This window comes from Sceloporus occidentalis, unplaced genomic scaffold (assembly GCF_023333645.1).
Source record: "Sceloporus occidentalis isolate IW3139 unplaced genomic scaffold, rSceOcc1.0.p SCAF_76, whole genome shotgun sequence".
NCBI lineage: Eukaryota > Metazoa > Chordata > Lepidosauria > Squamata > Phrynosomatidae > Sceloporus > Sceloporus occidentalis.
The window spans coordinates 2,256,971-2,273,202 of record NW_028317056.1 but is presented as its reverse complement, the minus strand read 5'-3'; the positions used below and the strand labels follow the sequence as shown (position 1 = coordinate 2,273,202).

The 16,232-nt window shown below is 48.7% G+C and overlaps 1 protein-coding gene across 1 annotated transcript; it reads right to left on the bottom strand.

Moving 5' to 3' along the window:
- Positions 1-3,601: 3,601 nt before the first annotated feature.
- On the bottom strand, positions 3,602-12,748 carry LOC149285754 (retinoic acid-induced protein 1-like). Its single transcript, XM_089494835.1, has 3 exons — positions 7,457-12,748; positions 5,427-5,520; positions 3,602-3,720 (listed from the first exon to the last, which is right to left on the bottom strand). Exons 1-3 carry the CDS (start codon positions 12,746-12,748, stop codon positions 3,602-3,604), a joined length of 5,505 nt encoding a protein of 1,834 aa, XP_089350961.1.
- Positions 12,749-16,232: the final 3,484 nt, after the last annotated feature.

The following is a 16,232-nucleotide window of genomic DNA, read 5'->3' as shown; positions in this document are numbered from 1 at the left end:
CTGCGGCCTGATTTCTGTGGTTACCTTCTGCCAGAATCTCGAATCTTGTTAAAATGAGGGGCGATGGATGTCGCCAGGGCAACAAAAAAAAAACAAAAAAAAACAAAACATTTTTTTTCTACCTATGCATTTGCTAGGCGTGCACAGTGTATGGATCAAATTCCTACAACGCTCCCCAAAACACTATGATGTTATATATCCTTTGGGGGGGGGGGGGGCAGCTTTGCCGTTCTGGCAGTCGATGGGTTAAATTTTACAGCAAAGGAATGCGGCCCAAAATAAGGACAAAACCAAAAAAGGTATATACTGCACTTTTTTTTATTCACATTCCAACGGCCTCTTTTTACTCTTAAAGAAAATAAACATCTTTTAGAAAGCTCGGTACACACAATCTTCAGTGTGAAGCAATATACTAAAAGAACACTTGATTTAACACTTTAGCTGCCAGGGGAGCGTCCAACCTCCATCGCAGGACCCACCAGGCATCTAATATGTTAAACATTTACAGTCGTCTCATATTATATATATATATATATGTATTTCTATACACACATATATATACACACACACACACACCGTACAATGAGGCGTTATCTGCACGTGGACCTCCACACTCGGATATATACAGTGGGCCTTGTGGCCAGGATGGTGGGCTTAGTGGTCCAAACAGATGGAGTCGCGCTCTCACAGCCGTATGTAGCAGTAGATACATTGCACGGTTCTGGGGTGTTTGGGAGGTGGGGTAAGGACAGAAAAAACACAGACGGGGAGATCAAGAGACAATAAGGAAAGGGAGAAAACGAAGGCAAACAAAGGGAGAAATATACAGAAGAAGAGAATAGGACAGAAAGTAAAGAATGCAAAAGGAGGTGATGGAGGAAAGAGAGAAGAGGTAAGGGAGGAAAAAAAAAAAAAAAAAAGTAGGAGTGATGGGAAAGAAGAAAAGACAAGAGGGACAAAAATGGAGAAAAAAAACAGTGGAAGTGATTGGAGAAAAAAAAGGAAGAGGAAAATGGAGAAAAAAGAGAAGGGGAGTGAAGGATTAAAGGAGAGAGAAAAAGAGATCAGGTAGGTGAGGGAGGAAAACAAGAGGAAACGAGTGAGGAAGAAAGGAATTGAGAGAAGAAAAGGGGACAAATTAGACATGTCAGGAAAAAGACAGGAAATGAGAGGAAAAAAGGGAGAGTAACACCGGAGACAGACAGAAGGATAAGGGGAATAAAGAGCACGGCTGTACGGAGGGATGGATGGGGGGGGACCATAACTTTAACATACAAAGACTCCCTCCCACCACAACGGCCACAGCTCCCTCCCACCACAACGGCCACAGCTCCCTCCCACCACATTGGCCACAGCGGCCGCGGCGCGTCCTTTTATTTCACGCAGACCAGGAATCTCTGCGCTCCGCAGCCACGCTGAGATGGCCGGGCTGGGAACGGGTGGCGGAACCATCCGGTTCTCCTGCGGACTTGCGTGGAACCCCCGCTTCAGAGGCCGGCGTCCGGAGTATTGGAACACTACAAATAGCGAGGGGTCTTCACTCCTGTCGAGTGCGCCCCCCCACCGCTCCCATGTAAGCAAATCAGGGGATGACCAGAAACACGTCTCGATTTCCGACAACTTGCGTTAACCCCAGGAGAGAGCAACACGTCGGAGAACAGCCCCCCCCCCCCCCTGTAGAATCACTCAAATGTCCGTGAGGATTTTCGCTTTAGACTGCCAGGTAATGTGCGGCCCCCTGTTATGTTCAAGGGGGTCAGAGCGGGTGATTCAATGCCCCAGATATGTGGTGTTGGGTATCTCCAGTCCCGTGCTGTCTGCCTGGAGGATCCACAGACCTTTCCAGTGATAGAAACTCCACCGACGCGTTTCGCTTTTCTGGATTCTCGCTGAGTCTCTCCTCCTCTGACCTGGCGCGTTCCGCAAGACAGTAACGTGTCCACCGCACCAAGGGTCCTCCTCGCTACCCAATGCGCCGCCGCGGTCTCGGCACAACCGGTAATAACTGTGGCTGGAAGACCAGGGACCCCCCGCGTCTCTCTCTTTCTCCCCTGCAGGACATGGTTAAAGTGCCAAGGAGTGAACGAAAGATCTTCGATGTGATGAGGGTGACGGGGTGGAGCGGCTGGTTACACCAGGTGTCTCTGGGGGGGGTAAAATAGAGAAAGGTACATTTAGCATTAAATCAGAGGAGTCAGAACCCTACTGTGTGACCCTAAAAAATCTGCCCATTCGCCCCAGAACCCCGGGGTAAAAACCTTTAGAATCCGCAAATTCACCCCAAAACGCTCAAACTAGGGTAAAAACGCTGAGATTCTGCCTAATAACCCCGAGACTCGGAGACTGGGGTAAGAACTCTGTACTGGGACTTTCCAGATCAAAATCTAGAACTTCGATACAATTCACGCAGCAAATGTACCCGTTTCTGAAGGAAATCGATTCAATTGGCTAATCCGTCTAATACACGTTTAACAGTTGGAGCGCACCGGTGATTAATTATTCCTGCTCACTAAATCTTCATAATTAAGAAACGGAAATCGCTGCAAATTCAATCTGCAGTAACTAACGCAGTGTAGCCCCCCTCAATGAAAAACGCTTATTTATGTATGTAAATAATTCTTTCACCTAAAGAGAAAAAAAAAAAAGCTACTTCCAGAGCTGCAATAAACTTCTCCATCTGTACCCTGTTGCTTAAAGCAGCCAATCACTGTCCAGAAAGCACTCCCATTGAAATCAGAGGGGGCACTTTCTGCACATACATCGGGGGGGATTTCATTAGAGCTTTTGAAACTCTCGTGAGGCCACTTGCTGGCAGTGAGTATACTGTGCATGCGCACAGGTGAGCAGGACATGTGCACAGGTGAGCAGGACATGTGCACAGCAGAACACGTCCCTGCAAACCTAGAGGCTGGGGGATGGGGACACCGAGCTAATACATAGGTGGGCTTCTGATGAATCAGGCATTAACAATTATTAATTTAAATTTTTGTGAATTTGTGCGGATTTAATGTCCCTTTAATAGTTTTTTAAACAATACTGCCACCCGGTGGTCACGCGCGTTACTGCAGAGACCAATCCGCAGAGCGTAAAAACGATCTGTTTTCGTTATTCCGCAGAGGGTAAGATTGTTATAACGTTACGCCGCAGCCCCCATAAACACTTTGATGCGTAGGATAGCTGTGTGGCCCCTTTAAACTTTTGTAGCGTCCTCGGCAGAACCCCCCCACTCCCCGTATGCATTTACCCCTTTTAGCCGGACACATCTCCATGCACGGGAGTCAGCGCCAGTTCTCGCTTAAATCCTGCAGATGGGGGGCTATTGAGATCCCCCCAGTGCATATGCTCGGAAAGCGCTCCCATTCATTTTAATAGGAGCACCTTCCTGCCACTGATTGGCTGCTTCAAGCTTTCAAAGGGGAACATGAGCCAAAAAAAATAAATACTGCACACCCCCCCCCGCCAACATTTCATGTGTCTGGTGTTGGGGGCTTAAGGGGGCAATATGGGCGCTGCAATGGCAACAGCACAGAACTCCATTCACCCCCCCCCCCGGCCAGTCAGGGTAGATCAGGCTGCCCACAAATGCGGGACAATGGGGCAACTACCTGGGACGGCAGGACAATCCCCAAAAATCAGGACCGTCCTGGTAATGGAGAACAATGAGCCTTACCTTGTGTTTAGGGCATCGTAAGGAGAAATTCTCTTCGTTTAATAAGCAACCTAAAAGAGAGAAAATTCACATTTTTTACACCAAATCCATTTAAACGATTATTCGCGCAGATGTCGCCGCTTATTTAAATGCCCACGTGACGCCGGGGAAATATTCCCCAAATTAACAGCACAGGGGCCCTACCCGGACAGGCTTATTTTAATGAGTTAGCTGGAGATATTCCCGTCTTTTCATTTTTTTTCCAGGCAAGAATTCATTTGTAATTCAAAACGGGGGAAAAAAAGAAAAAGCGCCTTTGCCGCGTCTCGTTATCAATTCGCGTTTCTCATTTGAATAATTACCCGGCACCTTTTTTTTCGCCCCTAATGATTTAAGGAATCGGAATTATTTGTAACAGAGAGTCGGATTTCGGAGCGTCGGAGAAAAGTCACGAGAGGGGAATTTATTTTTTTCCTTTTGCTGAAATATATTTTCCGAAATAATCCATTTTTTTTGCACGACTTGCAAATAATTTGAGACGCGGCTTTTTCTTTACTCTCGCGTTACATAAAAATGATTGTCTTAAAAAGGATAATTCCAGCAAATTAACGTCATTTTAATACTCTGAATAAATGTATAGGAACCCAGACTCTTCCAGCAGATCGGCCCCATTCGGCCCCCGTTTCTCCTGCTGTAACGACTCAAACCTTAATCAGTCGTTGATTCAGGAGATTCAGGAGCCGTATGTCTATCCCATGCATGTTTAATACCCTCACTGTATTACCCTCTACCACTTTTGCTGGGAGGCTGTTCCACTTATCTACCACCCTCTCAGTAAAGTGAAACTCCCTTCCGTTCCATCTCAGCCTCTGACCCTCTAGTGTTAGATTCCGGTCTCTTGTTGTAACTTTTCTCTCCTGTACATTGTTAAATCCCTTTATGTATTTAAATGTCTCTCCCATCCCCCCTCTCTCTTCTCTCCTCCGTCTCTGTTCTCTCTCCTGTCTTTCTCTCTTCTCTCCTCCGTCTCTCTCTTCTCTCCCCCGTCTCTCTCTCGGTAACCCTCTCGCTTATGTTTACATTTCTTCGCTGGGTTCTAGTTTAGATTGACAGAAACCTGACCAATGGGATTACTGGGTATTGTAAAAAAAATTACCATAGCAACCATTCATTAAACCATTCATTTTTCATATCCCTCTGGCACCCACATGGTTAAAGCCAAAACACCTCTGTAACCGCGTTTTAAGACGGGCGAGAGGTTTAAACCCGAAGCGTTTTCCGTGACGCTCCACCTCACAGCCGCGCTGCCCACTGGGGTTTAGAGCTCTAAATAGCTGCGTTAGCGGCCGTAGAGTGCGTCTACGGCACTCATTACAGCATTACCCCGGGGGAGGTGCGTTGGGTAACGCTGATGTCATTTATTCCCGCCATTAATTAATCCCCCCCTCATTGCCTTTCCATGTGGAGGAAACGCCAACGAATGTTCTGGCAACTGAAAAAATGGCGGCCGTAGTTCAAGAAATTAAAACCCCTCGAGTGCCGCAGCCTTCCTCCTCTCTGTGCCGATCCCTAACCGGTCCACGGGGGCGAAACGCGTCGGTACCAGCTTAACTCTGAGTGCCAGAACCAACGCGTCATCAGAAGGAAAAGCCAATTCTGAGTATGGACTCGATTCATCCCTTTATTCTGATTGGTCCATATATCTGCGTTAATATATATATATATATATATATATATATATATAAAATGATGGCGGCGCGGCCCGCGGGTCACTCACCTGACTCCGTTGCGCATGTGTAGTGATAACTCTGCGCGCATCCCTTGTGGCTGCACCCCACCGTGGCTCCCGGCTTCTGACATTTGGGGCAGAGCTGCGGGGCAAGAGCGCGAGGTTAGTGATAGTAACAAACCCCCCCCCCAAAAAACTATAAATAAAAATAAATATATGGAAAAAGCGGGGGTTAATGGGATGTCAGCTCGCTACGCCAACCGCGCGGCGCATCCTCGCAGGAACGGTGGCTCCTGACTGTGGGGGTCCACCGAGGGACCCTGGGTGGGTTACCGCGTGACGTCACCAGCGGGCCCCCGCAGCCAGGAACCACCACTGTGCATTTAAACAAAACGGCAAGAATTTGGGTGGAAATGGCAAGAATTTGGGTGCAAATGGCAACGACTCCGGTAACCAAGATGGAAGCTCACAAGATCTCTGCTCTCAGTAAATAATATTTAGTAGAGATTTGTGTAATTTGTGATTATTGAGACTGATAAATATTAACAGTTTATATTTTTTATTCATATTTATAAACTACGTATTAATGAATAATATTCTCTAATATTTATAAATCCTTCTTATAGCAAAATGTCAAACATCTGACCCCCCCCCGTACCTTATATATATACAGTATATGTATAAATATGTGTCGTGAGGATAAGGGGTTCCAGGCGTGGACGTGTTAAAAAACATAATATATCAAATTTAATGTTTTTCATTCTATGGTTTTGGACGTTTTTGGTAAAATAGAGCCGCTTTGTGAGGCTTGTGCAGGAAGGGGTCTGACTGAAGGTCCTCGGCTCTCCCGGGGTCGGCGTACGAGGCATGCTTTGTGTTATACGAGAATTACAGAGCATGAGAAGGTGGGGAGGAATAAGTCAATTTCTCGAGCGGCTGGGAGTCGGTGGAATTGATTCTGCTGATTTCACCAAAACTCGCAGCCCTCGCTTTCCGGAAATAAGTCGCCGGCTGAGCAAGCAGTCAGCGGCCTCCACGGCCCCTGCATTAAAAACCATTTAACCGGCACTAAAGCCCTTCATCTGCCAGACGTCCCGCGGTAAATTAACTCGCTATTTACTTTGGCCACCGGCCCCCGGAACTCTAGGGTTTCTGCCCCAGTCTCGGGGTCTCCGGGGCAGATTCTGGGGGTCACACAGTATGACTTCTTCCTATTCTCCCAGCTGTGATCATATATAAGACCCCCAGTTGGTACTTTTGCTCCCAGTATGTTATGGTTGATATCCCTGCTTGAATGCAGGTGACTGAATTAAGTGTATCTTTAAATAATGACAAGTCAAGGTTTCCATGACGACCGGTATTAGAGCCATTTGGGTAACACATGTGGCGAGTCACTGCATAGAATCTTCACCATGGGCTATTAAATGTTTAATAATTCAAGAGTCTCAGGTTCAGCTCATTTACATAGTTTGGCCCCCATGCCCCCCTTTCCTCCCCTGATGCCCCTCTTTTCTCCCTTGATGCCCCTCTCTTCTCTCCCCTGATGCCCCTCTCTTCTACCCTAATGCCCCTCTTCCCTTCCCTGATGCCCCCCTTTCCTAGGAGCTCAGAATGTTGGCTGGGTGACCGGAGAGGGACACTTGGCAGGTACTCCGTGTTCAGGGGGTTTGTGGTCAACATGGTGGTCACCAGAAGAAAAATATTGGGGAAAATAAACCGCCTGCTAGAATTATTCTTCCCGCCAAAAATACCAAATTAACATCAACCATAATCAAGGGAAGCATTGATGGAGCATGGAAAGGTCCTGGACATGGCGGTCAGTTGACTCATTGATAGACACAGGTTATGGACTTTAGTTTTATCTCTTATAACAACCCAACGGCTTTGACTTTTCATATTTAAACAACGGGGGGGGGTACTCAACAGATAACTCCCACAATGCTCAGCCAAGCTACGCTCAACCCCGTTTAAGATGCTGGAGGATTTTTCAAGCCAAACGTACTTCACGAAAGCCCCGGCATGCAACGGATATCCCCGTGGAGAAAGGACGTCCCTCGCTCCCAGGAGTAAGCACTCACCCCTGTGGATGCCATCTGTATGGCCTCGTGGATGCCGTATAGTTTCCCGGCTACCAGGTAAACTCCGCTGGTCCACACCGCGCACGCCTCGTGTACCCAATGCTCCTGAGTCTCTGGCGCGGGGTCCAGGGGCGGAGGAGGCTCGGCCGTCTTGCTGCACTGATGCCTCCTCGGCTTCTCGGCCTCCATCACCTCAGCCTTTTTGCTGCAGCAGTAACAGGAGGGCAGCTTCCTCAGCGGCCCGCGGGCGCTGGAGCGCAGGTTGCTGCTCTTGACCGAGTCAGCGGCTCCCCCGTCGACGCAAGGTGTCCTTCCGCTCCCTGCTGGCCAAACCACGTCCGGGACCTTGGCGGATTTCTCTAACAAGCTGTCCTCCGTCTTCAGCCTCTCCTTTGGCCTGACTTTCTTGTTGGGGAGGCTGTCCATCGGGTAGTAGGGCCCGCACAGGTCTCCTAAGTCTTTGTAGTTGGCTGGACACCTACAAAGGCAGCAGACGTGGCAGCCTGAGCTTACCGACTTGCACACCAGGGGCCCCAGCTGCATCCTGGAGGAGCCCGGCAGAGATCCTTGGCTGGCAAATGATACATTGGGAGGCACGGAATACGTGGCGCGTCTCTCCTTTATGAGTCTGGTTTCCTCGCCTATAGTGTTGATCACGGTGCAAGTCGTAGCGAATTCATTCCTTCTCTCGACTTGGACATATGGGGTGAAGTGTCGGATTCTACTCTCGGCCCTCGTGGGTTTAGAAGACACATACCGAAGCTTGATTTCAGGTTCTTTGGGGCTAATGAGGGGGGCATTCCTTCCCTTCGCCCTTCGCTTACTCCCAGCGGCTTGGTTTGTGGACTTGCTGCGTGGAGGACACTTGCGCTGTCTCTTAGTATAGCCGTTGAAAGCCGGGTGCTTGTTCTTTTTCCTAGTCTGGGTCTGGGCTAGAAGTTCCTCAGACCCATCGGCCAGTATGGGGCTGTCATTGAGCTCCGGCTGCTTGTATTGGGTGGATCTGTGTTTGTCACTTATAAAGCCAACGTCCGACGAGGCCTTGTCTCGAGATGTAAGGAGAACAGAAGAAGGAGCTCCCACCGGTTTCTTGGCCGCACCTTTGGTGGTGCTCAATACAGTCTTGGACCTTCCTCTTCTGATCCTTTTCTTTGGAACCGAGCTCAGGTTATTGACACAGTTGCCCTCGTGTTCTGTCACCATGCGTGTGTCCACCTCACCAAGCAGGGAATTCGTGGTCACCTTACTGTGGAACGGCTTTCCCTTCAAGGACTTGTTCTTTGGTCCTCTGCAGTTGAAAGCATGGATTTCAGGATCGGGTTTCGGAAGTTCGTTCTGGGTCATGTCATGCTCGAGCATCACGGTTTCCGAGTTTACCGAAACTATGCTGGAATCCCTCAGGTCCCTTCCGTGCAGAAGAGCATTTAGGGGAGTGCTGCCGGGTGACCCGTTATTGTGTGGCCCTAAACTAGCTACCCCTTGCTTCTTTTGATTTGGGGAAGTTATTTTTTGCACAATTGCTTCGAGTTTTAGACCCCTACCCTTTCTGGGTGGCAGTACTTTGGTTTTCATGGCTCCAGCGTATGGTGACCTTGAAGCCATCTTTAAACAAACCTCGGGAGTTACTCTTGAAGAAGAACTATTAATGATGACCTTGCACTTCTTCTTTGTTGCCATGCTGAGCTTGACTTTTTCCTTCTTCGCTGGCTTAATTTTTTTGAATAATTTCGGGGCAACTTCAGTCTTTTCCTCTTTCACATTTTTGCCGCGCAAGATAATGTTTCTTTTTTTGGCCGGCACAGGAGATATGAAGCTCGGCTTCCTCTTCAGGGGGTGTACGGCGCGCTCAGCCGTCTTGCCGTTGATCCCGGGGGTCGCCTTTGAAAGTTTCATCCTCTTCCGTACTTTAGGCACGAGCTTGAAGGTGTCGGACAGGGTGCAATTGTTGGCAATGATTTTCTTCAACGACGCGCGTTTTTTCAACACAAGGCTCATACCCCGCTTTCCTTTCCTCCTTTTCGTCTGGAAGAGCTCCTGTTTCTTGCTCCGGGACCTTAGTATCATGGACCTCTCATCCTTTATGATGTTGATACCGTTTTCTTTCACTTTCTGAGCACCGGGGAGGCTGTTGGGTGGCTTGCCTTGGAGAATGAAATTGTTTTGGTCGATAGGGGCAGTCACTATCTTCACGGCATTTTTCCCTCCTCTTCTCCCTGGCTTAAACGGAGCCCTCTGCTTCACACCGAAAGCACCTCTTTTAGTGAGTTTCTCGGGATGAGGCGTCTTCAGCCCCACCACAGGGACGTACGTTTGGGGTTCCACCTTTGCGATTGAGGAGCGGGTACACATTCTAGCAGGTGTTCCCGCTAGCACTGGAACTTTGGCCACTGGATCAAGAGATATTGCTTTGCCACCTTCTTTCTTAATCTCATGTGCTGCAGCATCAGCCTCGTTGGCCTGCGTTTGATAGCCTCCAGAAGCCTCAGCAGATTCTGATGTTCTGCATTGGCCCCTTTCACCGCAGAGCAGCTCCCTCTCCATCTCCTCTTCCATTTTCTTTCTATCGGGCACTTTAAAGTCTCCTTCTGCCTCCTGAAGCGTTGAAGGCTCAGTTGAGTTACCCGCTGTGTCATCTTTATTTTTCTCTACGTCTCCCCCCGTTTTAATATGAGAGAGCGTAGACTCAAACCAGCTCTTCACTTTGCACTCCGTGCCCACAGCAGGACCAAGCAAAATGATTGAGTGGTCAGAAAGTTGAGATGAAGGCACTGAATTTTCCTTCTCCTCCATGCTGGGGTTTACCACAGACTCCGGGGTGTTGACGGAAGAAAATGCTTCCACGTCTCTTAAAGGTTTTGGCGTGGAGGCCTCATATATGAAAGACTTTCTGTCTGAAAAGTCACACAAAGAGGAGTAGTCTTCTGGTTCAAGAGCGGACTCTTTTTGGGACGGTAAGTCCGGGATATCATTAAATTCATCCTCGGTGTAACAGTCCCTCGTGTCTTCCAGCCACTTCTCGTCGTCGCCTTTGGCGTCATTTGCGTAGGGTAAGTCCTCTCCTCCGTCTTTGTTAAACTCTTCTCCGGAATCATTCTCGAGAGGGGTCTCCACGTCAGGAACATCAAGCTGGCAATTAATCTTGCTGTCTTTGGTCTGAAACATGCCTTTCTGCAGATCTGACGAGCGTAACGTCAATTCAATGTCCTTCCACCTCAGGCAAGACTCAGACACGTTCTTGTCAGGCCAGTCGAAGGGATGAGCCGTCTTGGAGCAGGTGGTGTTTGCGATTGTATTAGAAAATTTGGTGCAACTTGCACTGGAGGTGGCAGTTCTAATGTTGTTTTCCGAGCTGAAGCTTCCAGAGTTTTCAGTAGTCTCGGTGACTTTGGATGGAACCACAGGAAATTCCTCCTTCTTGTAGTACTTTTCGTCAAAGTCCTTGTGGTTGGTCATTTGCGCCTTGTCTGGGATGTTCTTCAAAGCGTCTGGAAACTGTCCTACAGCACCTTGGTCCGACCAGGTGTTTTTTACCCCGGACTCCACGCAGGAAGTGTGGTTTTCCAAACTGAACGGTGACTTGGGGGAATTGTTGCTATTATTCAAAGCAGGAGAATCGACCCAAGCTTTCTCCGCTTTCTCGTTATCGATGGCATCCTGTAAAGCGATGATTTCTGTGGACAGCTCCTCATGGGACAGCGCGTTCACCAACAAGTGTGGGCACTCTCTCTCGCTGCTCACCAGCTTGGCAAAAGTCTCTAGGGGCAGATTGGCATGGATACTTTGGAAGGAATCGTCAGACTTGGTGGACATGTTGTCTGGAGAAGTCACAGAACATGTAGAAATTGATTCTGGTTTCATCTTGGAGTTGTTTGCCCTACCCGGGCTTCGGCTTGGACCACAGTACAAGTAAGTCCTTTCCAGCTGGTCTTCTGAGCCACTCAGGTAGTCTGCATCTTGAATCTCAGTTTGCACAGACTGCGGGGTACCTGAAGAGTAAGTATTGTTCTCGGGACTGCAATGCTGTCCTTTCATTTGTTCCGGAGTCCTGGGAGAAGCCTTCAGTCCTTTCTTTTGAGGGATTCCGGTCTTGGACATCAGGAGCTGCTGCACCGTGTTGGAGATGTTCTCCACTTGGGTGGTCAGGGCAGTGAGGCTCTGCAGGCTGAGGTCAGAAAGCAGGGTCTCGGGAATTTTGTCATTCTGTATATTTTTACTCTGAGAGTCCGGGCTGGAGGTGCCTGTGGGTGACGGATTAAGAAGCGGCATGTAGTGACTGTGCTCGTTGATACCCATAGGAAATGTACCGGCACTGTGCTGTTGCTGGTTGTACTGGAAGTTCTCAAGGTTTGGCATTAGAGGAGACGGTGTAGAACTGTATGACGGGGACCTTCCCACTGAGCGGCCCGGGGAATGGTTAGAACTAGGACTGAATGCTTGGTAATACTGTTCTGTAGTCCTGTTCGGAGTTTCCGATTGGCAGTAGGCCTGGCCTTGTTGATTGTAATGTTGGTATTTGGCCATATTTTGGTAATGCAAAGTCTCTTGGTTGTGGTGACGTTGAGGCTGCTCGTAAGAACCCATCCTGGATGACTGGTAAGCATGCATGGCCTGCACCCGCTGGTTGGTGCCCGCCATGGCACGTTCATGGGGTGGGTTGGAGGGGGCAGTGCAGCTCTTGAAGGAGTGCGACACCTGGCTGCCCCCCGGCACAGACGAGTAGGTGGAAGCGGTGGGAAAACTCTGGTTGAAGTGGGAAGATTGGTTGAAAGAAAGGGGAGAAGACGGCACGTCGTTTTGGACCTTCTGCCTGGGTAACTTGGCGTAGGGGAGGGACGTTTGCTGTGGATGGTGCAGATTGTGGGAACGAAACTGCATTTGACCAGTTTGATCTTGGTACCCCCTGCCTTCCCTGGGTATCTTCTTGATAAGGCCTCCCTCGTACTTTGTGCCTGCCAAAGTCTGAGACTGTCCCCAGTTCTGGAGCCCATCTTCCCCGGGATATTGTCCACTGTATGCACTCCCCTCCGGGAAGCTTGCGAAAGACACCCGGCCTTGGAGCTGTTGTACATTCATGTGCTTGTCGCCCCGAGGATACTTCTCCCCCGCGCCGTCCTCGTAGCCTTGGTAAGATGTCTGGACATAATAGCCTTTGGTCACCTGCCTCTGACGCTCGCAGTTGGGCCCCGGTTGACTTTGAGGCCTGTAATTCTCCAGGCGTGAGGAGTCCTGAGAAGCTGATTGGCAGTTCTGCTGGTTGCCGTGGAAACCACACCTTTCCCGAAACGACTGCATGACTCGCTCTTGTTATCTGTCGGGGAAAAAAAAAAGAGAAAAATAAAAAACAGGAAAGAATCAGATCCGCGGCTTTTATGAGAGTTTCTATTCTAATCCTATTAACTCTTAAGCGCCTGGAGCCACGAAGCCCAAACCCTCGTAATGTTTGCCGTTAACCCCCCGAGTGCCAGACATAAAGAATTTAGAATTCTTTATGTTATTATTGGATTGTGGTGTTTCCTGCCAATCTAAATATATTTATTCTATCAAGCTTCAATCTGGAGCCTTCTCACCAATCAGGGTCCCAAAACGACGCCGAGACGTGGTCCCTTTTACCCCAAAGAATCCCCTTACACCTCCGTCTCCCATTGGGTAATTTGGATCGCGTGACGAGGGACCACGGAGGTATCCCCCGTTAGAAACGAGCGCTCAGTAGGCCAAGGGACAAAATAACTCCATATTATCAAACAATGCGTGTCCCAGCTTCCCCCAGTATGGCCTCCGCGGCCTGCGCAGCCTCCGCCATGACGTGGCCCGTCTGTAGAGGGCAGCCTTGTCCCAGATACAACGTCAGACATATCTCCCGCGATCCCAATCATCACGCGCGCCAGATGGGTAAATTGCAGACTCCTTGCGCTCCTTTCTGATTGGTAACGGCCTCACCCTTACCCTCCCCATTGTTAAGAGCTGCTTAGTTATCGATCCCACATAAGCCCTGAATCTGTTTTCATTAGCGTACTGTAGGAGGTGGTAGGTAAGTGGAACAGCCTCCCAGCAGACATGGTAGAGGGTAATACAGTGAGGGTATTAAGCATGCATGGGATAGACATACGGCTCCGACGACTGATTAAGGTTTGAGTCTTTACAGCAGGAGAAACGGGCGACTAGACGGGGGCCGGATGGGGCCGATCTGCCGGCAGATTCTATACTTCCATGTAATATGTATATGAATGTGGAGGAGGCAATATCTGCATATTAGTCTTCTAAACCAGACCGCGGTGCGGCCAATCAGAGACGAGCTTCTCGGAAATTCTATCTCCCATTGGCTCCATGAGTTCTATCAGTTTAAAGCTTCAGTAACTGGTACCCCCCCCCCCCCCGTGTGATATGCACATGTCGTATCCGCAGACAGACGCATAACGAGGCTCCTATAGGCGCGCGCAGCGTGGCCGGTGTCATCTGTGCACCCGAGTCCCTCATTAGCCGAGGTTGCCCAGCACTTCCTCCTGCAGACAGCGATGCCCACGATCGGCCCCGTCCTCCCTCCCATCCACTCCGTCAGATGACTCCCTCCCCGCGACGATCCGCGCGGAGTGCGGAGGGAGATCAGCTGCACCGCTACATGATGTATGTTTGAAGCGGCGCAGAAGGTGCTTTGTGCAGCCAGACGCTGCATACCAATGAGCTCGACGGGAGTGAAAGCCCCTGGCGCTCCATCCTTCCCCGTATCAGAAGGTGGAGGATGTTACGGGCGACAGATTACAACGTAACCCCTGCGGTGCCTCCGGGACCCCGCAAACCCATCGCGTATACATCTCTCCGGCGCCCCGACCCGTTCCCTTACCGCGCGCTCGGCAACAAAATGTCAGCGGGCAGGTTTAATAAAAAAAAAAATGAAATTTGAAATAAAAATTAAAAAATTTAATTCATGGAATGAAAGCGGATTCGTCGCCGCGGCGTCATGCGACGGAGATCGGAAATCTCTGTAATTGTTTTCCTGCCCAGCGGCTCGTGAGATCCCCTGCGTGCAAAATATTTTACGGAATGTCACAAATCTCAGTGTTCTAAAAATAAATAAATAGATAATCGTCATAGTAACGATACGGTGGGCTCCGGGGCCAATGAACTCCTAACCCATCCAGTGGTGCGTCTGCCAGGACCCCGAGATGAACTTTATTTTAGAGATTTATTAAGAAATAACCAGACGCAGCCACAAACTGCAAAATTCTGCATTAAAAACACATTTTTTTAAAAAAAAATAGATATAAAAAAAATGCCATACTGCCCTGGAATGATTTTTTTTCCCATTTTTTTTTCCTTCTTCTAAATGGGGAGGAATTAGGGACACTGTCTTTTTATTAAAGGGTAATCGCAAAGCCTCAACAAAACAAAAATAGACATCAAGTAATATCCTCCGTCTAATAAATATTCCATCTACGCCACTGAAAGCGGCTCGAGGCTCTCACAGCCGGGACCCGACAGCGAGGCTTCCATTATCAGCCGACGGCGCTTCCTCAAAATGGGCTGAAATTGTGATGCTGAAAGCAGGCGGATGAAATGAACGAACGTCTCGCAAGGAGAGTCACAATTCCATTTCATATATATTATATTATATATATATATATAGTGCTGCGGAATAATATCATGGCGCTATATAGAACAATAAATAATAAAATTATATATATATATATATATATACACAGTGCTACGGAATATGATGGCGCTACACAAAACAAATAAATAATAAAATTATATATAACTATATATATATATATATATACACACACACACACAGTGCTATATAATGATGGCGCTATATAAAACAATAAATAATAAAATTATATATATATAGCACTGCGGAATATGATGGCGCTATATAAAACAATTCATTATATATATATACACATAAACTCTTGAGAACCCAGATGGTCCAAGTGACCGCTAAAAATCAGCTTCGTCTCCCAGATGAAACGCACCGGGTTGGTCGGGTTCCGGGCCGCAGCCAGGCGATGGCGACCCGCTGATACATGGCGCGTTCATTCCCCTGCTTATGGCAATAGGGTCAGATTAGGCATCAGGAGACCCCCCTGGTGTTATCTGATGAAATTGAGCAAAACAATGAGAGATTCTGGATTATTCCTCCCCACCAGGACATGGAGGATAACGATCAGTCGTTGGCCTAGTCTTAGATTCAGGAGCCGTATGTCTATCCCATGCATGTTTAATACCCTCACTATATTACCCTCTACCACTTCTGCTGGGAGGATGTTCCACTCATCTACCACTCTCTCAGTTAAAAGGGTTGGAAGCAGCTTCTATGATGTCATTAGTAATTCTGCATACATTAAACTCCAATGTTTTGTAACATCTTGGTAATTTTTCCAAACATCAAGTGTGATTGCGACACGAGATAAAAACAATGGTTTTTCTCCCAAAATAGGTAAATGTGGCCCATATTTCTGTATATATAGAGAAACCCCTCCTAATACACAGACACCGGGACACAGACCCCTCACCCCTCCTAATACACAGACACCGGGACACAGACCCCTCACCCCTCCTAATACACAGACACCGGGACACAGACCCCTCACCCCTCCTAATACACAGACACCGGGACACAGACCCCTCACCCCTCCTAATACACAGACACCGGGACACAGACCCCTCACCCCTCCTAATACACAGACACCGGGACACGGACCCCTCACCCCTCCTAATACACAGACACCGGGACACGGACCCCTCACCCCTCCTAATACACAGACACCGGGACACGGAC